This window comes from Aotus nancymaae, unplaced genomic scaffold, assembly GCF_030222135.1.
Source record: "Aotus nancymaae isolate 86718 unplaced genomic scaffold, 86718_ANA_hifiasm-v0.15.2.pri h1tg000053l, whole genome shotgun sequence".
In the NCBI taxonomy this organism is placed as follows: Eukaryota; Metazoa; Chordata; class Mammalia; order Primates; family Aotidae; genus Aotus; species Aotus nancymaae.
Window position 1 is genome coordinate 15,012,394 of NW_026988467.1, and position 27,850 is coordinate 15,040,243.

A 27,850-nucleotide genomic window follows, 5' to 3' on the forward strand; every position below is an offset into this window, starting at 1 on the left:
GGGTGGGGTGAAGACACCTGAAACCCTCTGAACTGCAAGGAGGGTCTCTGTTGCTGCCACAGCCCCCTCCTCATCACTCTGCTCACCAAGGAAGAGCATCTGGCCGTTAACTTATATATAATAACACTTAAACACTGCCATTAAGTCACCTCTCATTCTTTTAAACTACCCAGGAAGGGAATTCAAGGTGATATATGGAGGCTTTTATGGCTAGTACTGGGCAGCTTAAGGACTTAGCATCACGCTGAACACACACATTGTTGCATAAATAAGAATCACTGTAACATCAAAGCATCACTCAGCTCTGTGCCCGAGCGTCTCAGCAGCACAGAACCAACACCCTGCACCCTGGGTCATCGTCACTTAGACAAAGGGACCTGAGGGCAGGGGCACTGCCCCAGAGCTGGGCCACTGAATCCCATGATGTCACCACTGCTAGATGCACCAGGAGACCCTGTCACTTTGTCTCGCGCCCGTCCCTCCTTCTTTCACTCAGCCTTCTCCTTAATTATGCCTCATCTTGCGAGAGGCAGGGGATGGAAGAGGAAAGGAATCATCCCCTATCAGAATTAACCTGTTGCACGACAGGCACTTTTATACATATTACCTCATCAAATGCTCAGTTGTTCACAGTGGTAAAGGTGTGATTGCTCATTTATAGCTGGGGAGACTCAGTAACGTGTCCAAGGTCACCCAGCTTGTAAGTGACAAAGCTGGGATTTGAACCCTGCCTATGGCCCTTGTATAGAGGTCATTTGCAGGAAACACAAGGCTCTGGGGCTGGAGGGGGACAGATGCTGGTGCAGGCCAACAGCCCCGAGGGGCCGCGAGAGCCCTGTGTGTGGTGGCTTTGAAACCGGGAGTCGTGGGCTCAGAGTGGGTGTCTGGGTTTACACGGCACTCACCTGCGGCTGCTCACCTGTGCGGCTATGCCCACCTAGGAGGCCCCACTTGGCAAATGGACAGTGTTAATATTTAATAAGTCATGATGACTTCGGGGGCATTGCTGTTTACTGCAAAGCAGCTTTGGTGAGAGGGATCCAGTGTCAGGTCCTGAGGGTGGAGGAAGAGCAAGGAGCTGGGAAGTAGGGCCACTGTGCTTGGGGAATTCCCTTCATGCCTGGGAGTGTTGGAGATGAAGCTCAGGCAGTATTTCTTCCACCTGCCTTTCCTCTAAGCCCCCTCTTGCCCATGCTAAATGGGATGCCAGCCGTGGTGCTGGGGTCCCTTGCTCCTTCCAATTCACGAGGGTGGCCCAAGGGTTCCAGGACTAATTCCACTTCCCCATAAGACCCCAAGGAAGTCACATGCGCCTGCTGCTTCTGCCCCACATGAGGACGGAGGCACAGGTGGCCGAGTTAGTGAGTGTCTTTGCTCATGGCTGGACCCTCCCTGCTCCCAGGCCAGGGTGGGGAGCTCTCACTGGCAGTTAGATGCGCCTGATTCACAGAAATGAAAGATGAGCTAATTGCTGCTGAATGTGAGCCGCGCTTTGGTAGAGAGAGCAGGGTTTTCAAATCATGGCGTCCTGGGGAGGGAGAAGGACTGCCCGTGGGGTTCCTGGTCCACGGTGTGGTGCTTGGCCCACAGAGATGAGCTGGCTGTTGGTGCGGGTGGCAGACGAGCTGGAAAATGTGTGGACCATAAGAGAGGAGTGGAGCAGGGTTTTGTTTTGGTGGGGGAGGGGATCTCTTACTCTGAAGAAGATGGAGCCCGAAGAAGCTCACCAGGGCAGTGGTGCCATCAAGTTATGGCAGGTGGCCATGAAGCCCACAGGCCTCAGGATCAAGTGCATCTGTGTTCAAACCCAGGGTCTGTCACAAACCCCAGCCCAGGGCAGGCGCCCAGGAAGTGGTAGCTGTGAGTGTCGTCACTGTGGAGAAGGCAGGGAGGGCATTCCAGTTACAGGGAGCCAAAGGCATCGCCGAACCCTGATGCTGCATTTGGGGGATCTGAATCAGGATTAAAGGATGCAATGGCAGGGGTGGGGGGGAAGTGAGGTCAGAAAGGGAGATCCTTGGGGACCAGCCATGTAGCTGAGCAATGGGGTCCTATGAAGCCAGTGACCATTTCTGAGTAGGAATTCTGGAATCCAGAGTGGTGTAAGACAAATCGGTGGCTCCCAAATGGCCTGCCTGGAGCCACTGCTGACTGACTACAGACTCCAAAGACCCCAATGTGGATGACACATAAATATACAGAATCCCAGGCGCCACTTTCAGAGAGTCTGATTCAGTAGGTAAGAACGCCTAATATGTATTAAATGTCTTCTACCTGCTTGATTTTATCCTATATATTTTACTTTTTTGTTTAACTAATGCAATCCTCACAAGAATCCTGTGGGAATAGGTACTGTTATTATCTCCATCTTACAGCTGGAGGAAGTAAAGCACAGAGAGGTTAAGGAGCTTGCTCAAGTTTGCACAGCAGTAAGCCAGAGCTAGAATTTGAACCTACACTGCCTGTCTCCGGAGCCCATACTTTAAAGCATACTGCTCTCCTGGTTCTAATGAAGGCTGAGGAAATCTCACTTGGCTGGGCACACGCTCTCCTGTCCATGATTCTTCCAGGCTGCAGATTTGAGACTCATTATCAGTATCATTATCAACCAGTGGCCTTGTGCTCAGAGAAGACAGTGGTCAGGGTAGGTGGTACCTTCAGAAAGGGCTTCAAGAGCGGGTGGATTTAAGGGGGTCAGGTTATGGTGGACGCAGGGAATCAGGGAAGAAGACAAGCAGGGTGAGAGACACAGCATGAACAAAAGCCAGGAAAGAGCAGACATGCAGGCCAGTGGAGGATGCTGCCTGTGGAAGGGCCTGGGAGTGGGGCTGGGTGTGCAGAATGAGCTTGGAAGGCTCTGTCTGGAGTGAGTATCTCTGTGTCTTGTAGCATGCTGTCCTCACTCTCATGCCAGTAATTGTAAGCCCTCAAGAAGCCTTCATTTCCAGAGTCACCCTGGGCTTAGTGAGAATCAATCCATGATTAAAAGGTCAGGCCAGAGAAGAGGCATTCACAGCTTCACAATCCTCCCAAACGGAGACTCATCCTTAGGACCCAATGGGATCCCTGAGGTCAGAGGGCTGCAGGGCAGAACCGAGGCCAGGGCACCCACAGCAACCTGGAGGGGAAACCAACCACTCCCCTCTCTGCTCTGGACCAGGAAGTGCATGAAGGTCCACAATTCCTGGCAAGGTTTAAATAATAACAGATAATGAAATAGTTATGCCGAGGAAGGGGTGTAGCAGCTAGGAACTCAGTCCCCAGCGTCGGAAAGTTTTCGTTCTGGCTCTGATGCTCACTAGCCATGAGACGTGTCAAGTGACTTTTCCTCTCCAAGCCTCGGTTTCCTCTGCTGTAAATGAAGAATTAATCTTGCTGGAGTTGTCACACAGAATCATTGAGATAATGCACAATGCTTCTCATAAGCACTCAGTAAACAAAAGCTGTTGTTTCTGGCATAAGCTCCCTTGGTCACCTACCCAGCAACCATTCTCTGCTAGCAAGACTTAATTTTGTTGAGTAATTCCCCTTCCCCCACGTGGATATGGGCTTCATGGGGGTGGCACCAACTCTAGAGTCAAGAACTGAGTCATGATTGGTCTAAGGCTAAGCCAATCTTGGTAGACCTGTTCCCTCTGCTAGTGATTGGTTAAGCCATGGGCAGTTGATACAGTTCTGGTCAATAAGAGGAAATCTATAAGGGAGCTTCTGGGAAAGTTTGAAGAGGTACCTGGGAAGAAATAGTGCCTTTTCTTCTTCTCTGGACAGGATTGTGTCTGCAGTTGATGGCTGGAACCACAGCAGCCACCTTGTACCCATGAGGGGAACTATGCTTATAGGTTGAGGAGGGCAGGGAAGAAAGACAGACCTGGGACTTTGATGAGGACCTGGACTGATGAATTAATCAGCCCTAGAATCCCCCTAGCTCAGGACTTCTTATGTGAGAGAATAATTTTCAACATTGTTTAAACCAAATTGAGTTTGCTGTTCATGTTTCCTGTTACTTGAGCGGGAAGCATCTACCTAATACTCTATTAATTAAAGTTTGGTAAGTGTCTGTTATTCCTGGAGCAAGGCGCTTATGTACATATCACTTCTTGTTACCCTCACATTAATAAAGCACAATTAATATCCCTATTTGTCTTAGTCTGCTCTGGCTGCCATAACAAAGTATCATAGCCTGTGTAGCTTAAACAACAGAATTTTATTTTCTCACAGTCTGGAGGCTGCAAGTCTGAGGTCAGGTTGCCAGCAGGGTCGGGTTCTGGGGAGGGCTCTCTTCCTGACTTGTAGATGGTCACCTTCGCACTGGGTCCTCACATGGTCTTTCCTTGTTGCATGTGGAGAGAGAGAGAGAGAAAGAGAGAGAGAGAGAGAGAGAGAGAGAGAGAGAATCTTTTCTTCTTCTTATAAAGCTTACAGTCCCATCAGATTAGTCTCACACCCTTAGGACCTCCTTTAACCTTAATTACCTTCTAAAACCCCATCTGCAAATACAGTCACACTGGGAGTTAGGGCTTCAACATAGGAATTTGGGAAGTCACAATTCAGTTTCAGTCCATAGCACAACTGCACACTTAAGAACAATTAGGCTCACAGATGGAAAGTGACTTGCCCAAATCACATCACCTGCAAGGTGACAGAGCTGGGCTTTGAACAGAAGTCTGAATTCCAACAGGTGTGCTCTCTGTGCTACTCAAGCCCCTCCGCTGGTGTGTGTGTGACTCAATCCATAAGTCATCTTACTATCCTACTCAGGGAAAAACTATAAATACAAAATTTTTCACCTTTAAAAAATGTCACCTCAGCTTTAACTGAGGCATAATTTACCAACCAAAAAGTCCAATTAGAACGGTCCGATTAGCTGCATTTTGACGAATGTATGCAGTTGTGTAAACACCACCACAGTCGGGATATAGAACAAGCCAATCACTCCCAAAAGCCCCATCACAGCCCTTTTGGGATCCCCTTCATCCTGCCCTTTGGCCCAGGCAACCACCCACCTGCTTCCTGTCCCTGCAGTTTGGCCTTTTCTAGAATTTTCTATGAATGGAAGCCTCCAGTTTGTGTCTTTCAGGTCTGGCTTCATTCACTTGGCATGATGCTTTGGAGATTCTGCCCTGTGGTTACAATGGACCAGTCTTTCATCCCTTTTTATTGCTGTATAGTATTCTGTTATAAGGAAATATCATGAAGATTTATTTGAATTTAATTTTATTTATTTATTACTTTTTTGTTGTTGTTGTTGGAGACGAGAGTCTCACCCAAGCTGGGGTGCAGTGGTGCAATCTCGGCTCATTGCAACCTCTGCTTCCCAGGTTCAAGCAATTCTCCTGCCTCAGCCTCCTGAGTAGCTGGGACTGCAGGAGTGCACCATCACTCCCGACTAATTTTTGTATTTTTAGTAGAGATGGGGTTTAATTATGTTACTCAGGCTGGTCTTGAACTCCTGACCTCAGGTAATCGGCCCTCTGCAGCCTCCCAAAGTGCTGGGATTACAGGCGTGAGCCACCGCGCCCGGCCTGTTTGGATTTTAAAATCATGCTTTTCATACGTGAATGTTCTGGGAAGCTCAGCCCCGTGTGTTCTGTGGCTTGCAGGGAGTCACACTACACTCAGAAACACCCGGTGCTGGGCCGGCCGGGCCCGCGCTGCTTTCCAACAACCATGCTGGGATCTTGCATCTAAACAGCTCTAGTTCCTTCACGTCTCCAGAGAGCTTGCATCCCAACCCAAGGCAGTGCAGGAAGGAATTCCACGTGTTCCCCAAATCCGAGCAGCCCGTGTTTGAGCATTTTTGCAGATGGGCAGTTCTTCTTTTATCTAGCCTCAAGCCTTCATGCTTCATTACCATTCTCCCCGTTGCTGATGAAATGAAGCTTTGAAGTGAGCATACTGTGTGGATCTGAAGGCACGGGAAAAGGATGACGGGAAGGCCCCGGAGTCTCCCTTGACCTCCTTTAGACAGAAAGCTGCTTTCTTCAGGAGCAGATGCCATCGGGACCCACCCATATCCCCTCCCTCGCTCTTGTCGCTCCAAGCGTGCCCCCCGACTTCCCCCTGCCAGCTCTCAAATTTCTTTGCCTAGGGTTCTCTTTGTCTGGCAGGGCCTGTTTTGCCCACCCAATTCCCATCGCCTTCTACCCCCAGGGAAGGATAACTCCAAGGCTCACGTGTGTCCGACACTGGCCCCCAGGGTTTGCCCAGGGCTTGGGCCCCGTTGCCCACAGGGGTAGCTGCTGCTGGCATGCTCTGCCTGGCTTCTCCTGTGCCCTGACAATGGTTCTTGACATTGTCTCCAAATAAACCACCTGCACCGGAGTCCTTGTCTTGGGTCTGCTTCTGGGAAGCCCATTCTGAGCCAGATGGTAGCAGTGAGCACTGGCAGTCTCTGGGGCCCTGGGGTGGTTGCTTTATGCACTGCTTTCATCATCACAGTCTTCTAAGGTGGGACCTGTCACTGCCATCTTGCAGATGACAGGCGACTCGCACTTAGTAGGTGGCCAAACTGGGTTTCAGACTCTCAGCCCCTCCCCAACCTGACTCCACCTGGAAACAAACATATTCAAATGCCCATGTGACCCTTACCTGGAGTTTGATTAAAGCCCTTGGGCCTGGGAGTCCAAAAATCAGAATTCTGTCTCTGCCACTGTCACAGATGTCCTGTGTGGCCTTGGGCAAGTCACTTCCCTTTTCTCAGCTGTTTTCCCATTATAATCTGGAGGGACTGGATTGTGTGATGTCAACAGGCCCCCCTAGCTCTAAATATTTGGTAGAAGCTAAGGATGAAGGAGGTGATTTTAGAACAAATGCCAGGTCACCGTGTCTTATCCAGCAGGAGTGAACTGCAGAGTTTGCACCCGCAGACAGCAGGGAGGGAACGAGAAACAGCCATCTGAAGGATTCGGAAGAAGTTGCCATGGAATATCAAGGCCAGCTCCTTGAGGGGTGTTGCAGGGAGAGGAGTGCAGACTTCCAAGGCTAAAGGCAGGAGGGGTCAGGCTGGAACCTCTTTGTCCTTTGCTCCAGGCTGGAAGTCCTGGGAAGAACCTGGGGTTGCGGGGGGCTCTCCTCCTCTGTCCGGTCCCTTATAAGGAGTCCCTTGAACAGAGGCTGTTCTGAATCCTCCTTCTCACGAGGACTCTCTCACCAGGAGGTCACCTCCTCCAGCACAGGGATGGCAAGACAGGGTGGAGGGACAGCTAATGAGTCAGAGCCCTGTTCCCTCCACCTCCAAAAGCCCAGAGCAAGGCAGAGGGAAGAGCCGGGTGAATTATGCATGCACCTGTTAATCACGCACTGATTAAAATGATTGTACTAATATTAATTCTTCCAGCCCTCTTGGAGGAGAGGGCAGTGCCTGTTCCTGGCTCCTGGCACTAGATCGTGCCCGGATCGTGCCCAGCAGACCTGTGGATTTTTGTAGGATGCTGGCTCTCTGCCAGTCCCTGGGCGAGCTGCTGGGTGTGAGCTCATTATGCCCCCTGCCTTGGGAAGGAGGAAAGGCCTGGTGCCTGGCCCGGATGTCTGAACCTGCAGAGTGAGGTTCAGAGATGTCAAGGGCCTTAATTACAGACACACAGCAATGAGCCTGGTTAGGAATCAGTCGTCCTGTTCCCCAGGCTGTGGGCTGTGCCTACAGGGTGAAAAACAAGAAGGATTTTCAAAGTAGGGTCACGTGTGGGAGCTGCTTTTAGGCAGATATCTGCAGGAGGGACACTGAGGGGACATCCTAGCTTAAAGATATCTGACTTACAAATGACCAGACACCTGGCTTCATTTTTCAGACACCTGAAGGCATCGTGGCAAAGTTAAGGAAACAGCACGGACTCTGGGGCCAAACAGACTTGAATGCCAGTCTGGTCTCCCCCAGGCTCTAGCCAGGGGATCTGGAGAGCCAGACTTTTCCTCCTTGAAACTTAGAGGCCTCATCTGCAAAAGGAGTCAGTCATACCCAGAACTGTTGCCAAGATTAAAGGATACAATATAATAAGTAGGGCATCCGTGGCACATAGCAGATAATCCTCGGGACCAGTTTTCCGAGGAGTAAGCCTTTTCACACTCAGGTGCAGTTTTCAGGTAACTGGTATTTCAGAGTATCTGCGCCCCTGCCCCCATGACATTCTCCTCCCAGCCATGGGGGACTTTCCTCTTCTTCCTTGGTAAGGTGGGAGGAGTTCCTGGATCTCAACAGAGAACTTAGAATACAGAGCAATTTCCCAAGGAAACAATGTTACAAGTCATTGGTAATCGCAAATACAAATTAAACGTTGTCAGCTCCCTTGGGGGTTAAGGGGGCTTTGGGAGGGGGGTTACCCTGGGACTTTAGCAACTATCAGCAAGTTCAACAGGCCAACTTTGACTTTAGCAATGATATCAGAAGCCACACCCAGTGTTTATTGAGCTCCTGTTTGCTGGGCCCTTGACATACAGCGCTTCCTTTAATTTTTCTGGATGTCTTTGAGGCTGACGGATATTTTTATCCCCCCCTTTAACAGATGAGAACACAGAGTGGTTTGATTCCTGGCTGAAGTTTGCCATCCTCCCCGTCAGTGCTTTTAACCATGACTTTCTTTATTGCATCTGCTGACACTGTTTATCTGGAAAGATACATTGCTTGATCCAAGAACCTACTTAGAAATGAACTTTGGGGACAGACCCTTCCATAAACTAAAGATTGCATAGACTCTGGTGGCCCGGAGCATCCACAGGCAGAAATAATCCAATAAGGGGCAATTTCTGAAGGGCCCAGGCCACGGGTCCTGGGTCCAAGGTTTTGCCTCTGCTCAGAAAAGTCCACAGAGAGCCCTGAGTATGTACCCAGAGATGGCTGGCAAGGACCATGGGCGTGTGTGGGGATGGGGTCAGTGGTGTGTGTGTGCGCGCGCGCGTGTGTGCACTCAGTTCTTGGTACATTACATAAACCTGTCTATATTCATGTGCGCATAAAACATAAACACAGGGCATTACCCAGTCTCAGGTTCTCTCTGATGATTTTTCTTTCTGCAGTTGATTATTGCCTTGTCCCGTCTCCTCATCTCTTATTCACAAATACACTTATTGATGTGGTCTGCCCTTCATTAATTTACATGGGTTTGCATAGTGCCTGGGGAATGATCAAATGTCTTATCCTCTCTCTCCACTTGAGCAAGGAATTCCCCATTTAGAGCAACGACCCTATGCAGGGCGGGGGTGGGTGTGTTTAGGGGATTGGATTGGGGAAGTGGCATGTGTGTGTTGAACAGTCGTATTCGGCATGCCCGCTGTCTTCAAAATATATCTTATGGCAAACCAAGCTTCTCAGTGGGTGGAGAGGATGATGAATTTGGATCTTCTAGGGGGTGGATGAAGAGGCGCTGAGATGGGTGAGTTTATCTGAAGGGGCAGAGGTGGGATGCAAAGGTGGGCACAGTGGGGCAAGTTTCTTTCTTTTTTCCAGCTCTCGTTGGCCAGGACTTAAGTCATTACGTAGATTTCAATCAGCTGTAACAGATATAACCTTGAAGTGTGAGGTTGTCAGGAAAAAGAAGAAAGGAAGGCGGGGGAGCAGGAGAGAGAGAGAGAGAAAGAGGGAGCAGCCTGGAAAAGAGAGAAAGGGAGCGTCAGACCCCATGACAACAGGGCCATTTCCTCCACTGCGTCCTGTTGACCTGCTCCAGGCCAGCCCCGAAATGCATACAGCCAGGCCTTGCCCAATCAGGTTTTCTCTATCCTCTGAATTATTCTTTACAATTAAGGGGTATGTTCTCCATTTACAGAAGACGAAGTGAAAACATTGAGAGGACCCTTGGCCACTTAAAGGGAGACTCGAGATTCAGTCGAATGTCTTTCTTCGAGTTTGAATCCCTGATCCGTCTCTTACTACAATTCCATGTGATATCAAAAGAGATATCTAACTTCATGTTGCCTCAGTTTCTGCATCTGTGGAGTGGGATAATACTGCAGAACTCGTTAGGGTTGTGTAAGCCTTAAATGAGTGAATATATGTAAAATGCATAGAACAGTGCCAGGCGCATATTAAATTCTGTCTAAGCAAGTATTAGCTATTATTGTCTTGTTATTATTCTAGGAGCATAGCTTGTTCAGTTAAAAATCTTGTCCTTCCCTCTTTCTCCCCAATGCCCCTTCCTGCCAGCTACTCCTTCCTTTTAAGAGTTAAGCCCTGGTGTTGTCTTCTCTGGCCAGCAAGTGATGTCGCCCCCGTTTCTCCTTCTCCTTCCCGTTACCCCACCCCAAGGCCTGGCCTCCTGGAGGATGGATCTGTGCCTGCTTCCCAGACCCCCAAGAAAGCAGCAGCTCGGGCAGTAAGCTCAGGGATGCTTATTCCCCGCCCTTCCTCTCTTTGAGAATCTGAGGGCATAAGTTAGATAACTGTGACACCTGTTTTAAATTAGCCTTCAGAAACCTCCGACAGCTGAGAAATTATTTAACAGGGAAAGAATTGAGTACATGAATAAATATTAATATGAAATCACCACTTCCCTAGATTTAAGAGGAAGGGTGGGGGACTCACCAAGAAATGGAGGCAGCAGGTGTCTTAGAGATGCCACTGTGCAAGGCTCAGAGAAGCAAGCTGTGGCTTGGGACGACGGAGACACCCACCCTTGGTCACCCGGTTCCTGTCCTAGCCGAGTGGGGACTCCGTCCATCAAGGAGGCCGGCAGATGGCAGAGGCAACATCTGAGCAGCTCACTGCAACTCAACAGGTTCTCATTTGAGCTCCAGCCTTCCCAGGCTGCGGTCCTGGAGGGACAGAGACTCCGCCTGACAGTTGTTCAAAGCATGGAGCAGACTCCCATCCCTAACCCTCGGAGAGGGGCCGCTGCCTTGGTTCAGCCTGGCCCCTTTGTGACTTTCATGGGCCCAGCACTATTGCCTCCGTGGGCCCCTGCCCCATATAAAAATGTTAAAATGTTTATTTTATGACCACATTGGAATAAAGATGACTATAATCCAGGCTGGATTCGTGATTCCATATTCATTATTATTTTTTTCATTTTTTCCTGATTTTAAAAAGAATCAAAATGAAAACATTTTTTGTGGGCCCTGGGCATGGCGCCCACTGGGGCCTGATGGAGAGGGCAACCCTCTGGCTAGGGTGGGGGTGGCAGATGCCTGAGCCACGAAAGCAGGAACTGGTAAGAAGGGGCCAGCTTGGGGGTGAGGGTCTCCAGGGGAAGGCAGAGCCACCCAAGGGCTGTGAGGACTTGGAAACTCAGATCCCATCCTTGAGTCCCAGATCACAGTTTGAAATTAAGAAATAATCATCAATTTCTTTTTTCTTCTTCTTCTTCTTCTTTTTTTTTTAGACGGATTCTCACTCTATCACCAGGACGGAGTGCAGTGGCACAATCTTGGCTCACTGCAACCTCCGACTCCCTGGTTCAAGAGATTCTCCTGCCTCAGCCTCCCAAATAGCTGGGATTACAGGCGCACACCACCACGCCTGGCTAATTTTTGTATTTTTAATAGAGATGGGGTCTCATCATGTTGGCCAGGAAAGTCTTGATCTCCTGACCTCATGATCCGAGAGCCTCAGCCTCCCAAAGTGCTGGGATTACAGGCATGAGCCAGCACCCTGGGCCGTAATCATCACTTTCTATGAATAACAAAAGTAATAATAATGAGTATAAATGAGTAGCACACTCTGCTTTGACTGTCCTGGCGTCCTTGGCATTCTTCAAAACCCTCCAAGCAAAAGGAAGAGAAACTGCCAAGCACATTCCAGCCTCAGAGCCTTGGCCTCTGCTTCCCTGGCCTGGCACCCTCTTCCCTGGTATTTGAGTGACTCGCTCCCTCTTCTCCTTGGGTCTCCCTCTAATGTCACCATCCTAGTGAGGTCCTTCCTGGCTTTTGGACTGAAATAGCCCCTCTCCTCCCTTCGTCCTCTGTTCTTTTCCCCTGCTTATTCTTCATACCACCTCCTGCTTCCTCATATTGCATTGCATGGCACCTGCAAACATAGGGTATAGTAGAATATACACCACATGTGACCATGTGTAGATGTTTACCAGGTTGTAGGGACTTTGTCTCATTCTTCTCTGTGTCCTTAGCACCTAGAACACTGCCTGGAATACAGGGTGCTCAATAAATGCTAAAAGAATGAATGAATGAATGAATGAATGGAAAAGTTTGGCACATACATGGCAGCTACAACTATCTTTATGCCTGGCGCTTTGGGTGCTGAACCCTCAGCCCTCAATGAGGAGGTGTTGCCCTCTTTTTACCATTGCAGAGACTGAGACCTGGACATAGGAGCAAGCAAGCCCCAAAGAAATACAGTTAAGGTAGATCAGTAACTTCCCTGGAGAAAACGAAGTGTAGACAGTCAAGGTTTGAGCGAAAGCGTGGTTTGGAAGCCGCAGCAATGGAAGGATGAGGGCAGAAGGGGGCTGATGGTTTCGCTGCCTACTCCAGGTTCAGCATTTCAGTTTCTGTCTGCACCAAAGCCTTCTAGGCTCTTTGTTGGAAACTGTGGATGTCACACTGATCAGGAGTTGGGGACACTGGTTTAAGTGCCTGCCCCGTGGAACCTGAGCAGATCTATTCCCCCCGGGTCTCAGTCTCCTGCTCTGTAAAGGAGGAAACTGGTGCACAATCTGAGATCCCTGCGTCAGACAGGGCTGAGGGCTCCCTTCTTCTGCATCCAGGCTTCCCACAAGGGAAGGGAATGAGTCCTCCTCCTGGCTGCCTCCCCTCCTCCTAGTCCCCGGCTCAGGGCCTGACACCTGCAGGTGCTGGTGGATCCTCTGCGGGCCATGCAATGGATGTGTTCTGGCATCATTTAACACCTGCCTTGTATCTCCGAAGCCCCATCCTACACATAGCTGTGAGCGCATCACTCTGCCGAACTCCAAATAGACATAAGCCACTGCCCTGTTCGGCTTCTTGTCTAATTATGGCTGAGACATTGATGTGACAGGGTGCGTTTAATTAGACGACCATGCGCATTGACCCAAACACTGTTTTGGCCCAGAATTTTCCGGCTTGAGCAGCCCAAACCCTGGGTGTGATGATAATAATAAGGATCTTTAGATTGTGCTGGGGATTCAATGAGATAATGCATGCGTCTGGCAGGGAGCAGGGGACCAGCCAGTGACCTGTGGTCAGGTCCCAGCTCCTCCGTCCCCTTCCTGCTCCTGACATGGATGCCCACTCTGCCCAGCCGTGTCCTGGAAGGGTGCCCATCCTATCTTGGCTGGGCAAAACGTCAGCTCTGTCTTTCCTGAATTTGTCCTCCAAGGATTTGCAGGAGTTGGGAACAGGGGAGGCCTTCAGAAGATAGCGACTCTTTTCCCAGCTCCCAGAAGCACATCTGGCTTGGCAGCATCTTTGGGCCACCCAAAGTCAGGGTCCCTTGGCCCAGGCAGCATTTGGGTCAGTGTGATGGCACATGTTCCCATCCTGACACCACTGCTGCCATTAGATAAGACACTGAGAGGGTTGGCGGACTGTCTTCATTTGGTGTCTGGTGAGCTCTGCTATAAAGGAGGAAAACAGTTCAGAGAAGTTAAGCAACTTGCCCTGAGTTGTTCAGCTCAGAATTTCCAGAGCTGGACTCAATTCAGATCTCTGGGTGTCTGCCCTATGCCAGGCACCCCATTTGTTAGCCTTTAAATGGGATCTGAACCTTTTATTTATGGGGACAAGTCCTGAGTGTCTGGCAGACCAAGCATTCCTTCTACCATGAAGTGGAAAGTCTTTCCACCATTTCCAGAAAGTGACTTTTATTTTTTTTTATTTTTATTTTTTTTGACAAGATCTCACTCTGTTGCCCAGGCTGGAGTGCAGTGGCATGATCTCGGCTCCTACAACCTCTGCCTCCTGGATTCAAGTGAGGCTCCCACCTCAGCTTCCTCAGTAGCTGAGATTACTGGTGCATGCCACCATGCCCAACTAATTGTTCTGTATTTTTAGTAGAGATGGGGTTTTGCCATGTTGATCAGGCTGGTCTTGAACTCCTAACCTCAGGTGATCTGCCCACCTCAGCCTCCCGAAGTGGTGGGATTACAGGCATGAGCCACTGCACCCAGTCCCCAGAAAGTGTCTTTTAAGGGTAACTTGTTTCTTCTTTTCCTGAACCTGTGGGATGTGTCACAGCCTTTCTTACCAGCTGTCCCAGCACTGGTTCTTTTCCCTCCTGGCAGTGACCAGAGCTGTCATTCAATGACTCATTGTGAATCTCATGAGAACAGAGACTGTCTAAGGCACCATTGTTGAGTGAATGAATGCTTGCATGGATGAATGAATGAATGAAACATAAAACTCTTTCCTGAGTTCTGTCTTCTCACTGCTCTAGCAAGCTGCCCTCTGAGCCCTTCCCACCCCTGGAGGGGGGTCATCCGTGCAGAGGTGAGAACAGAGCCAGGGTGCCTAATGGGGTCTGAGGCCTCTCCACCTGGTGAAATTGCCTGTAGATTCCACATCTGTGCCTGTCCACTTGACCCATGCTCCAGGCCCTGCTGCCCTCATCTCTCGTTCCCCTGATGAGTCACACGAGGCCCAGTGACATAGCATCGTCACTCTCCTTATCCAGCAGACGCGACATCACCCTCCTTCACTTGCTGCAAATTGGCCACCCAGGCATTACAGGAAGCCACCCTGCCCCCTCTTGGGCCTGGCTGCCCTCCCCTCTGTAATATCCTTTTTCTAATAGAGTGACCTGAACCCTGTGTGCTGTTCTAAAAGCAGCCTCAGAAGCCCCTGAGACAGGCAGCCAGGTAATTCCCCTGGCGGAGGCACGATCTCACCTCGCCCTGCATCCCCGAACCTGCTGGTTGGCTGAAGAATGTCAGTTTTATAGAATATAATAAAATAAAGTAGATTCATTCCACGAATTTTGAGGCACCATCTAGCCCTGAGATTTGGGGGCTCTTCCTTTCCATTAAGTTGTAAACTGCATGAGAACAGGACCACGTCTGTGAATGGGCGAATTTTATTTTATGTAAATTAAACCTCAAGGTAGCTGGCAACAATGAATGCAAGTAGACAGGATATATGGCAACTGGAAGAATATTCTAGGAACGATGAGGACGTTATGCATTTGGTACCAATGGGAAGGAGGTCAGAGGTGAGCCTGGAAAGCTGGCACAAGCCCAGCTCACGGAGAGCCTTGAGCAGTATTTGATGTGAGATATATAACAGCCATTGCTGTGTAACAGCCAGCCCCAAACTCAGTGGCTTAAATATAATCATTTATTCTCCTACCATAGATTTATGGTGGGTGGAGGTCAGCTTACGTGAGTTGGGCTGAGCTGGGCTGTTTAAGATGCAGATCCAGCTGGGCTTGGGGCCAGATGGTCGGTTGAGCTTTGTGTTCATTCTGGGGTCCCAGCTGAGGGAGCAGTAGGTCCCTCAGGGAGGGAGGGGAGCTCTTCTTGTGAAGAGGGCAGAAATACAGAAGGGAGGGGCCCACCGTTCAAGCCTATTTCAAGTCATTGCTCAAGCAAACATCCCATTGGCTAGAGCAAGTCACATGACCAAACCCTACATTGATGGGATAAAGAAGTATGTTCTGCCCACAGAGAAAGGGAGGAGGGAGTGGGTATTTGCTGAACATCAGTTCACGCATTCATAAGGTAGCTTGGGGTAATGGTCAAGAGAATAGGTTCTGGAGTCTGGGTTCACATTTTGATATTTATCAGCCATGTGACTTCAGGCAGTAACTTCCCCTCTCTGTGCCTCCGTTTCCCCACCTAAAAGGCAGATATCAAACACGACCCATTCAATGACATAATCTCCATCAAGCCTTCTAGCCTTGGGCCTCACACAGAGTGAGCACTTAACGTCCACCACGATTTCAAAGATGATGAGAGATATTCCAATTTCCTCTGTCATCCCTTCTGATTCCCCACATCCTCCTTTTTTTTTTTTCTGCTGGGCCAAACCACCCTCCCTTCTCCCCCTCCCCAGGGTCTCCACTCTCTTCAAATATTTGGAAATGTCCCTGAGGTCCCCAATCTCGGTCATGGTTAAGCCAAGCTACACAGATTTAGTTCCTTTAATCTTTCCTCGTAAATTAATCCCTCTGAACCTTTAATGATTTTCCTCGAATGAGATTCAAATGAGACGCTTGTCTGGACTCTCACCACACATGGCTGCAGCCTGGTGACAGCCTGTCATGCTGACAGGTTTCTTGCCCTTTGGGGAGGGCCCACCAAGCTGCCCTAGAGAGAAGAAGGTTCTGGGCATCAGGAGCCTATACCAACAAAACAGCCCAAGCTTTTGTAGGTGTCCCGCCTCTTTACCTGCGTGTTTCCTGAAGTAGGAAAGGGTGGCTGGTCATGTGCACCCTCCCTCCCCCAGCTCCCCTTGTGAGCCATTGGCCACCAGGTATCCCTTATATGGAAGGTGTGGCCCTGTCTTTGTACTTGGCGTGCTAAATCCTCATGTTCTCCCTGGGAGGCGAGATGAGACAATAGTAAGACCATGAGTTCAAATCGCAGTCCGGACACTGCTGAGCTGTGTGACCTTGGGCATGTATAACTTAACTGTTTTCTCACCTGCAAAATGGGATCCTAAGAGTACCTGCATCATAGCGTTGTTGGAGGGATCTGATAACATAGCAAAAGGGATGGCTTCGAGTAGCACTTAGCACAATAGTATTTGGTCTTGATGAATGTTGGTTGTTGTAAGTGTAATTATTCATGTGCGGCAGATGGAGAGAGTCATTCAGGGAAGTGAGGCGAGCTGCCCAGGTTGTAGAGATGGGATTAGAACCCATCTCTTAATGTGGGCCCAACACTGTGTCTCAGCCTGGCAGAAAGGGTGCAAGGGGTCCCTGCATGGTGGGACCATGAGTGGGATCCACAGACCCATCTAGGGACGAATGGAGTGTCAGGTGCACCAACAGCCTGCCCTTCTCTTAGTCTCTGGGGTGTGGGTTTGGAAGCTGGCTGCTTGTTTCTATGACCTTCTAGGAAACATCCTTCTGACTGATCTTCGAAGGGGTTTCCAAGCATAAAAGTCAATGGTTGAGGAGAAACATTGGAACAAAACATATTCCCTCCCTGAGTTCCAGGAGGCAACAGGACCCACGTGGCTTTGTAATTCCTAACGGCATGGCTCCGGCATTTCTCGGCATTTAAGCTGCAGGTTGTACAGCCTATAGACAGCTGGGAGTATTGTCACACTGACACTGGGCAGATCTGAGTTGAATTTCTCCCTCCTAATTGTGAGGGCCTGGTGTTAAAGACAGATTTTGGAGTGAGGCTTCCTGGCTCAGAATCCCAGCTCTGCCTCTTACTATCTGACCGCAGGCAAGCAACTTTAACCTCTCTGTGCCTCAGTTTCCCTATCTTGGAAAAACAGGGATGATCATAATAGCATCCGTGTCATAGGGTTTGCTGTAAGGGTGAATAAATCAAAATGTAGAAAGTGCCTCTGGGAGTACCCAGCACAGAACGAGAGCTGGTCATGTGTTTGCTGCTACTCTTGTGGCCATTTCACTGCATCTCCACAGCTGGGCACTGAGCCTCAGTTTCTATAAAATAGGTGCACGGGTACTTGTCTCCCAGGGGCTGGGTGAGAATCTGGTGAAATAAAGTGGGGGAAAGTGCCTTGCAAAATGCCAAAGTGTTATGCATTTTGAAGCATTATTAGGGAATGGCAGCGTAAGTGTGAGTGTCAGTGAGGTGACTGATGAGCTGGGCTATTTAAATGAGAACTTCGAAGCTCCCCAACCTTTATTCCCTGTCCCCAAACACTTACTGTGTTGGAACATTCATAGCTTTCTGCTTTCCACCTGGGAGACTGATTTGCTCAGAATTAGCTTGGGGAGGGCAAAGCCCTTAGGGGGTTGGGTACAAAGGGAGATGGAGATTGTAAATCTTCCCCCCGACAGTGAGTTGCTAGATGATTGGGAAATGGATTGTTGAATCTCAATCTCTCTGTCTCCTGCTCGTCCTCCCTCCTCTAAAGCGATTGAAGAATGAGATGGATACCATCTGTCTCAAAGCCAGGCACCTGGAAGTCACTGCTCATTTCTCCTTCTCCCTCACCCTCCACGGCTAGTCAGTCACCAAGGCCTGGAAAGATCCCTCCAGAATACCACGTGGAGCAGCCCGTTCTGTCTCCCTGCATGGCTGCAGAGTTCAGGGGCTCTCCCCTAAATGTCTACAATGGCATCTGTCTGCCTCTCTAACCCCCTTTCTTGTCCTTTTAGAATCCACTCTCCAAGTAGCAGCTAACAGGGTATTTCAAAAAACATTCATCTTATCTTCCCCCAATTCTTTGTTGGCTTCCCACCTCCTTTTTTTTTAGAAAAATGTTCAAAATCCTATAAAGAAGGAGCTGTTGTGATCTCATTTTGCAGATGAGATTCAGTCCAACTTCAGTGGCTTTGCACATGCCTTTCCTGCCCTCTGTAATTCTCTTCCTTCCTCTCATGATCTCCCTGCCCACACCTAACTTCCCTGGGGTAACTCCTGCTCTGTTGGAAATAGATGCTTGGTGCCACAAAGAAAAATTAGCACCGAGACAAGGGATCTTTCAGGAATGCAATTTTTACTTCCTGGACTGCAGGAAGGGTACCCTCACTAGCCATCATGCCACAAGAGTACAATGAACAAAGGAAAACACACAAATTTATCCCTTATGTATTTGGGGCCATCGTTACTGCTGTGTCTGATCTCCGTTGGCTGGAGCCAGACCTCAAAATCTAAACTGAAACCCGATTAGCTAACAACTTAAAACTTTTCTAAACAGGTAAAAGCCATGGAGAGCTGGGACATACCTGTGAGCACGTCCAGCACAGATATCTTGGTTAAAGTACAAGGACATAGAGTGTACTACGTGCCTGTAAGCACGGCATGTCTAACAGACACATAGGATAGGGCTTAACAAAGTTATCAGCACACTTATTCTTTAACAAGAAAGGAAACTTTAAAAAGGAACCTTTGTATTTCCCACATGCTCCTTCTTCGGGCTCCCATTTCCTTGCTCACTGATGGAGGCTTCCTGGCTGTGTCTGGGATCTATGCTCTCATAGCATCCTCTATCTTTCTTCCACACATTTATCTTTGTAACCATCATCCCTCCTGCGACCGTTGTATTAACATCTGCCTCTCCTAGGAGAGTGGTACCATAATGGCAAGCTGGGGCTGCTATAACAAAATACTGCAAACCGCATGGCTTCAACTATAGATATTTTTTTCCTCACAGTTCTGGGGACTAGGAAGTCCAAGATCAGATGGCAGAAGATTTGGTTCTTGGGGAGGCCTCTTTTCTTGGCTTGCAGATGGCTGCCTTCCCACTGTGTCTAAATATGGCAGAGAGAGAGTGCATGCTCTGGTCTCTCTCTCTTCCTCTTGTCACGAAGACAATAATCTCATCATGAGGGCCTGTATTACTCTGTTTTCACACTGCTGATAAAGACATACCCAACACTGGGTAATTTATAAGGTAAAAGAGGTTTAATAGACTCACAGTTCCACGTGGCTGGGGAGGCCTCATAATCATGGTGGAAGGTGAAATGTACTTCTCACGTGGCGGCGGCAAGAGAGAATCAGAGAGCCAAGCAAAAGGGGATTCTCCTTATAAAACCATCAGATCTCGTGAGACTTTATCACTACCATGAGAACAGTATGGGGGAACCACTCCCATGATTCAGTTATCTCCCAGCAGGTCACTCCCACACATGTGGGAATAATGGGAGCTACCATTCAAGATGATATTTGGGTGGGGACACAGCCAAACCGTATCAGGCACCACCCTCAAGACCCATCTACACCTAATTACCTCCCCAAATCCCTACCTCCAAACACTGTCTATTGAGAATTAGGGCTAGGGCTTCAACATATGATTTTTTGAGGGGGGAACCTAAACCCTGAGTCCAACAGGCAGTTACATTTCTCTCTGGACCACTGATTCTGAGCACAGTTCTTGGCAGTAAGCAGACACTCAGAACGTTTGTTAAGTGAATGAACAAATGGATAAATGAATGAATGAATGAACAAACAAGTGAATACATGAAAAAAATTAGAGTTGTGCTTGAACATTGAATCTGGAGGTTCCCCCCTAGATTTTGGGGGAACTCTGTGAATCCACATATGTCTCAAGAGGTCTTTGTGACAACAGGGGAGGCTGGATAAGACACTATTCAGCAAAGACTCTATCTTTTCTTAGCAGTGACCTAACCGGCAGCAAAGTTGTGGCTTGCTAGGATATTTTCACTTTTTCTGAAACAAAAATAAATTTTCAAAAAAGAAGAGGAAAAAGTCACGTTGAACTGCTCCGATCTTCCAGCCATGAAATATCCCCCTGGGATTAGATCCCCCACTGTGAAATATTGCCCTGTGATTAGATCTCAAGCCATGAAATATAACCATGAATTTAGATCACCACCTTGGAAATACAGTTTGCTGATTAGATCGCCCCCATGAAATATGGCCTTTGGGTTAGCGCACGCCAGTAAAATATGGCCTTTGATTAGATCACTGCAGGGAAGGCTGAGGTGCTAGCTGGGACTGGGGACTCTCACTGCATCCTCACAAAGCAAAATATAAATATATGGAGAGGAAGAGAAAGCAGAGGAGGTAAATTAATAATGGTGACATTCTGGAACTTGGACTTTCTTAGAGGTTGTCAGCGAGAGGGAAGGGATGGGGACAGACCCGGGCATGCAGACTCCTTCACTGAGTAACCTGGTGCTGGTGACAGCTGGTGTACGAGGCTCCCTATGTACCCAGCACTGTGCAGAACACTTTATGTGTGTTAGCTCCTCTAGTTCCCAAGAGGAAGGCAACATTATTATGGTCCCCATTTACACATGGAAACTGAGGCACAGAGACACAAAGTCAGTTGCTCAAGGACCCATAGCCAGAAGTATCAGAGCTGGATTTGAACCTGGCTCCTCTGCCCCTCAAGCTTTTACCCTTAGCCACTGCCCTTTGCTGGGCCCAACTGACGCCACTCCTGACCTGGGGTGCTAGGGGAGTGTGGCCTCTGCAAACCCGCTGCTGCTGCAGGGGTGAGGAGTGAGGATCCCTGCGAGAGTCAGAGATGGGCTGGCACTGCCCCTGGCATCACCTCGTTGAGGAACAGAACAGATAATCCCAGAGTCAGAGCCCAGAGAAAGGTGGGATCCAGGGAGTCCCTTCCCCCCACTTAACAGGAAGCTCAGGCCCAGAGATGGTCAGTGGCAGCAGGCCCAAGGCCACATAGCAGGGTGCCAGCAGATCCAGACCTAGAGGCCAGTATCACCTGACTCTAGGGCAAACATCTCCCCCTTGCTATGTAGATCTCTCTCTCTTTCTCTGTCTCTCACTGAAAGGAGCAGAAAAATAAATTCGTATCATGAGTTTATTCAGAGAGATGGCTTAGTGTCATCACCTCATGTGAGCTGAACACTGCGCTGGGCACCATGGTGAGCCATTCCCAACCTTTTTGGCACCAGGAACCGGTTTCATGGAAGATGAGTTGGGGCAGGGGCGATGGTTTCAGGATGATTAAAGTGCATTACATTTATTGTGCACTTTATTTCTATTATTATTACATTGTAATATATAAGGTAATAATTCTACAACTCACCATGATGTAGAATCAGGGGAGCCCTGAGCTTGATTTCCTGTAACTAGATGGCCCCATCTGGGGGTGATGGGAAACAGTGACAGATCATCAGGCATTAGATTCTCATAAGGAAAGTGCAACCTAGATCCCGCACATGCGCAGTTCACAATAGGGGCTGCGTTCCTATGAGAATCTATTGCCGCTGCTGATCTGACAGGGGGCGGAGCTCAGGCAGGAATGTGAGCGATGGTGAGTGGCTGTAAATACAGATGAAGCTTCACTTGCTTGCCTGCCATTCACCTCCTGACGTGTGTCCCGGTTCCTAACAGGCCATGGACCGGTACCGGATTTGAACTTGGCTCCTCTGCCCTGGAGACTTTGCCCTTAGCCACTGCCCTTTGGTTGTGCCCTTCTCATCCCTCCAGCAGCAGAGCGTATGCAGGCACCACGCTTCCCTAGCACCGCAACCCTCTGCTGCTGGTGGGGTAAGAAGTAGGGATTGGTACTGGTCCATGGCCTGGGGGTTGGGGACTCCTACCGTGGTGGGCCACCCTTAGCCCCCTTCCTGGACAGACGCCCTGCTCACAGCTGACCTATGTCCGGGAATTGCCCTTGAAGGTCACCGCCAGACCCAAGGTGATGCTCTCCAGGGGCAGTCCCCATCTGGGCCTGCTGGGTGAAGACACAAAGCCCTCCTGCCTCTTGCCTCAATTCAGGGAAGGCTGGTCTCAGCTTCAGAGCTCCCAGTGGGTCCACAGCCAGCTCCCTCTTTGCCTGGTCCCCACTTCTTTGCAGGAGCTGTCCTGAGAGTACCCCAATCTCCCGCACACAGCTGTCTGTCTCACAGTCTGTTTCCCAGCCATACAGCGTCCTTGTCCCTCTGCTCCTCCGATTCCATCTGTGAAATGGGAATGGAACATCTAGTCGGAGGTAGTCTGGAGGCAAGCATGCCAACGCATGTGTGAGATGTGCACAAGATTCCTGGCACACACTATATGTTCTCAGATACTTGCCCAAATCCCCAGCAGGTCATCTGGAGCTGAGAAGGTCACAGAGAAGGGATCCTTCACCTCTATTCATCTGCAACGTGGGGCTGATAGGCCTGTCTTGTGGGTCATTGTAAAGTCGGCTGGGCAGCGCTGGGGACCGTGGGGGCAAGTGGGTCCTCCTCAGACTTCATCTCTGGTCCCTCTTTTTTCCCCTGCACGGTGCTGGGTGAAAGCCCCAGGCAGGAGGCCGGCCACTTCCTTATCTCACAGGAGCCAGCCACTGGCCAGCTGTTATCGGGGATTTGTGAGCTTGTAAAACATGGGCAGCTATCGCACCATCTCCCCAGGGCACAGTGCTTTCTCGGCTGGGCCTAATCACCGGGTGATCTTGGCCTGAGATTGAGGGGAGAGCTGGGTTACCCTGGGCAGGCAGCAGCCAAGTCCTCCAGAAAAGGTGGGGGAGGGGGCAGTGAGGCATCAGGGCCAGGCCTGCCAGGGCTGACATATCACTGGAATGGACCATGGCAGAGTCCATGCCCCACTCTTCCTTCTTTTCCCTGCAGGGAGATGGTAGAGTGTGGGGAGACCCTGAGAGGCTCCAGGGACCCAGAAGGAGACAACTCTGGAAAAAACATTAAGAACTGCATCAACGTCAGTGGCCCCCTCACCCATTCTTGGTTAAGCACCTACTCTGTGCCAGACCCTCTGCTAGGCTGGACGAAATGCTGGACTTGGCTGTGTGACCTCAGGCCAGCCACTTGCCCTCTCTGAGCCTCACATGTCCAATGGGAATAATAGTGCCCATTGCACCAGGTTACTATGGGGGTCCCTTGAGGCAGCGGATATGAAAGAATTGCCTTACAAACTGTGAAGTCCTGTGCCCATAAGGAAGAGTTCAAAGGATAGGCCTGCATGTGGATTACACATCTAGAAGGATGGCTTTAGAGGGATGAGGGACATCTCCGGGGGGCCAGAGAAGGACTCCTGGAGCAGGAGATTGTGTGAGGGTTTGCTGAAGACTCTAGGGGAAGGAGGGGGTGAAATAGAAAGAGGGTATTCCAGGCAAAAGGAATGGCATCCACGTGGGCTGCCAGGCAGGGGATACATGGGGTGGGCCCTTGCCAGTGGCGCGGGAGCACACGGCTTGAACTGTGGGGATCTGTGGCAGGCTTGCGGGCTGGGGAAGTCGGGCCCATCTGGCTCTGTTTTTCTGCTGTCATTCTGGATGCTTTTTGTGCTGAATTCCCCGTTTGTCACTGTTTCCCTGTGATCTTCTTTTGAACCTGGCATCTGTGTGGGACTTCATCTGGTCCCTGCCCCCTGCGTTCTGAGGCTCAGATCTGTTTGCAACCTGGGCATCTGGGCTTAGGGCAGTAGGTGGCTCCGGCTGCCTCAGCAGGTCTTAGAGCCAGGGTCCTGGGTGGGTGGGGCAAGGGCAAACTTTGTGGAAGGTGATGGCCCTGCCTGACCCAAGCATGTGACATCTGCCCTCCTAAGAGTCTGGTGAGCAGCTTTCTTCCTCCCTCCAGCCCTCCTGGTCCAGGGAGGACTGCCACGCTCTGTCACGCACACCTGTCTCCCCCATCAGCCTTCAGATGGCAGAAGAGCTCAGCCTTGCCCAGCACTGGCTTTGGAGCCAGGCAAACCTCGGTGGACTCTTGGCTCTGTATTTACCAGCTAAGCCCCCTGAGCTAAGCCTCTAGAAGCCTCTGCTTCCTGCCTCTGTGAAATGCGGATCATGCTCCCACTTCCTAGTACCGTAAGGATGCAACAGGATCGGTCTTGTCTAGCGCTTTCCTGCCTGTGGTCAGCAGACCCGGGGCATGCACACAGCTCTGGGACAGGCCTCTGGAGTCTGCACCCTGGTTCTTTCAAGTCACATTAGTCAACTTCTCTCTGTGCCTCAGTTTTCTCATCTGCTATATGGGAACAAGACCTGCTTCACAGAATTAATGGAAGTACTTGATGAGTTTATGTATTTGCAACGTACTTCGAAGGTGCTTGAGGCAGTTAGCGCCATGTGGGTGCTCACATTGTCATCACTACTGGCATTGCCCTGCGACTTCCCTGGGGCCCAGAGAGGGCAAGGCCATTGCCAGGCTTGCAGCTGGGCACACTGAGGACCACAAGGTTCAGCACCTGCCCTGGGATTGTACGGATGAGCTAGGATTTGAGTCCATGTGTTGAGGGCTGGAGAGCAGTGCAGAGGGGTGATCAGAAGGCCTCGTAGGCATCGTTTCCCTGCAGTGAATTATCTGGGTGGACAACAGCCAGTTGCTTCCAAACTCTGAGTTTAACTTTGGTTTCCTTCTGCCAGAAAATTGGGATAGTTTCTGTGAGAATTAAACAAGAAAATAAACTCAGATATCCTTTGGAAAACATAAAATGCAGTGGGCTGATTCAATTCATTTATTTGACACATATTAATTGAGCATCTACTAAGTGGGAATTGCAGCCCTAGCACCGAGGATCTGGAGTGAATAAGGCAACGCTGGAATCCTGGTCCTCACAGGTCTTCATCCCAGATGGGTCGCAGGTAGCACCCTCAGGCAGAGAGACAAGCATGCCAAGTTCACGGGGCTGGGACAAGGGGAAAGAGGAGTAGCCCGCAGGGAAGTGAGGAGGGCTGTGTCCAGGGGCTTTTGGGAAAGGGCATTTGACACCGACACCTGAGTGAAGGAAGAACAAGCCCAGACTTATGGGGCCAGGGTCAGTAGGCAGAGGGAAGAGCAGCATAGAGGCCCCCCCAAACCAGTGGAGAAAAGCGACAGTGGGTAGCCAGCGTGGCTGGAGCTGTGGTCAGGGGCCAGCCCTTACAGGGCCCCATTGGCCAAATTTAGAATCTGGAATCTGGTCCAAGGGAGATGAGAACTATGGGAGTCTGTGTTAGTCAGTGTTCTCTAAAGGGACAGAATTAATGAAATATATACATACATGTATAAATGGGAGTTTATTAAGTGGTAACTCACATGATCACAAGGTCCCACAATTGGCCGTCTGCAGGCTGAGGAGCCAGGAGAGCCAGTCCAGGTTCTAAAACTGAAGAACTTGGAGTCCTATGTTGGAGGGCAGGAAGCATCCAGCATGGAAGAAAGATGTGGGCTGGGAGGCCAGGCTAGTCTAACCTCACATTTTTCTGCCTGCTTTATATTTGCTGGCAGCTGATTAGATGGTACCCACCCAGATTAAGGGTGGGTCTGCCTTCCCCAGCCCACTGACTCAAATGTTAATCTCCTTTGGCAACACCCTCACAGACACACCCAGGATTAATACTTTGCATCCTTCAATCCAATCAAGTTGACACTCAGCATTGACCGTCACAGAGGCTTTGGGTGGGGCAGGGATGGATGGGGTGGGTGTTTTGTCTTTTATACTTACATAGCATACAAATATGGTTTTGCTTGCAATGGAATAGCCTGAAGGGGAGTTTCCCCCTGGGTGTGTATCTGTGTGTGTGCTGGATGGTGCCACAGTTGAGGACATTCAGGAATCAGTGAAGGGTTGGATTAGTTAGCCTCCGGATGGCCTTTGACCTGGAGATTCTGTGATTTTATGAAGAAATGGTCATGGGGGCTGTTTTCCAAGTCCCCAGAGAGTGAATGAGTGAATTTAGGATGTTAGGAACTTAGGATGCAACTGGACGTGAGAGATGCAGTAGCAAACAGGTCAGCAGGGGAAGCCACTGGAATTCCCACTTCGCAGAACAGGAGGTCTCTGCTTTTGGTGAAGGGAAGAGAAAGGAGACGCTCCTATTGAGTTAAAATGGATGAGAATGAACATGTTTCATGCATGTACCACATGCAGGCTCTGTGCTGACCATTTTACAAGCACTCCACCTTTGACTCTTATTATCTTAGCTTCCTAGAGTGCTGTGACAAATGATCATAGACTGGGTGGCTTAGAAGAACAGAAAGTCATTCCTTTGACGTATGGGGGCTGGAAGTCTGAGATCAAGGTGTTGGCAAGACCATACTCCCTCTGAAGGCTCCAGGAGAGGATCCTTTCTGCCTCTTCCAGCTTCTGGTGGTTGCCAGCAATCTTGGTGCTCTTTGGTTTGTAGATGCCTTGCTCCAAGCTCTGCCTCTGTGGTCACACAGTCATCATCTTCCTGTGTGTCCATCTACCCCCTCTTCTTATGAAGGCCCCAGTCATGTTGGCTTTAGGGCTCACCCTGATGCATCATGGCTGCCTCTTAACTAATTACATCTGCAAACACCTATTTCCAATTAAGTCTACCTTCTGATGTTCCAAGAGGACGGGGATGTTGTGGGGAACACTGGTCCACCCAGGAGACCCACTCTTTTGAGGAAATGATAATGTCACCCTCTGTTCTCACACTGATAATGAAGGCACACCCAAGTCGGGGTAACTTATACAGAAAGGAGGTTTAATGGGCTTACAGTTCCACATGGCTGGGGAGGCCTCACAATAATGGCAGAAGATGAATGAGGACCGAAGTCACGTCTTACATGGTGGCAGGCAAAAGACCTTGTGCAGGGGAAGTCCCATTTACAAAACCATTAGCTCTTGTGAGACTTACTCAGTACCATGAGAACAGTATGGGGAAAACAACCCCCATGATTCAGTTATCTCCACCTGGCCCTGCCCTTGACCCATGGGGATTATCACAATTTAAGGTGAGATTTGAGTGAGGACACAATTCAAGGTGAGATTTGGGTGGGGACATATCACACCTCCACTTCACAGAGCATCCAGAAAGTTAAGAAACTTACTTAAGGCCACAAAGCTAGAAAGTGGCAAAGCTGGATTTGCATCCAAGAGCATCTTGGATGAGGGCCTGCACTCACTCTTCACAGCCAGATTGTCTCAAGGGGATGGAATGTCATTCCAGCCTCAGAACAGCACAGGGAACTTGGGGTGTTCTGGGTGCCGTGGATGGATTATAATGGCTGGAGCAGGCATGGAGGGAGGTCAGATGAAATGAAGTTGGAATGAGGATCAGAACAGGCTTGGAGGGGCAGAGGAATCCTTTCTTCCTCTTCCTTCTCCTCCATTTTCTGGAATCTTCTGAACCTAGCACAGAGACCACCTTCCTCTAACACCTTCCCAGATTCCCCGGCTCTGTATAAATGTGTTCACTTGCTCTGCCCTGTTGTCTGTGTCTCTCTGGAATGAATTCCCTTCTCTTTGCACCTGGCATTCTCTTTTGACCTCCTCAAGGCCAGGGCTGTGCTCTTTTCTCCTGCATTCCCTGCACCTAACACAGGGAGCTGCACACAACAGCTGCACTGTGGATTCACTCATTCCGCACCAGTTTTTGAACACAATTATGTGCTGGAAGCAGAAAACACAGACGAGAATGAAATGAAAGACAGTCTGGTGGGGACTCAGAC

The 27,850-nt window shown here is 49.7% G+C and overlaps 1 protein-coding gene across 2 annotated transcripts in view; it reads left to right on the forward strand.

Annotated features, from left to right (window-relative positions):
* The window catches only part of IGSF21 (immunoglobin superfamily member 21), a 273,851-nt gene that overhangs the window by 59,160 nt on the left and 186,841 nt on the right, over positions 1–27,850 (forward strand). Inside the window, exon 1 of one of the 2 annotated variants that reach the window (XM_064363361.1) lies at positions 9,333–9,365. The exons of the other annotated variant lie outside the window; for it this stretch is intronic. Coding sequence (XP_064219431.1) covers positions 9,362–9,365 — 4 coding nt within the window. The 5' untranslated portion in view covers positions 9,333–9,361. Of the gene's footprint in view, positions 1–9,332; positions 9,366–27,850 lie in introns of those variants that run through there. 2 annotated transcript variants of the gene reach the window in all.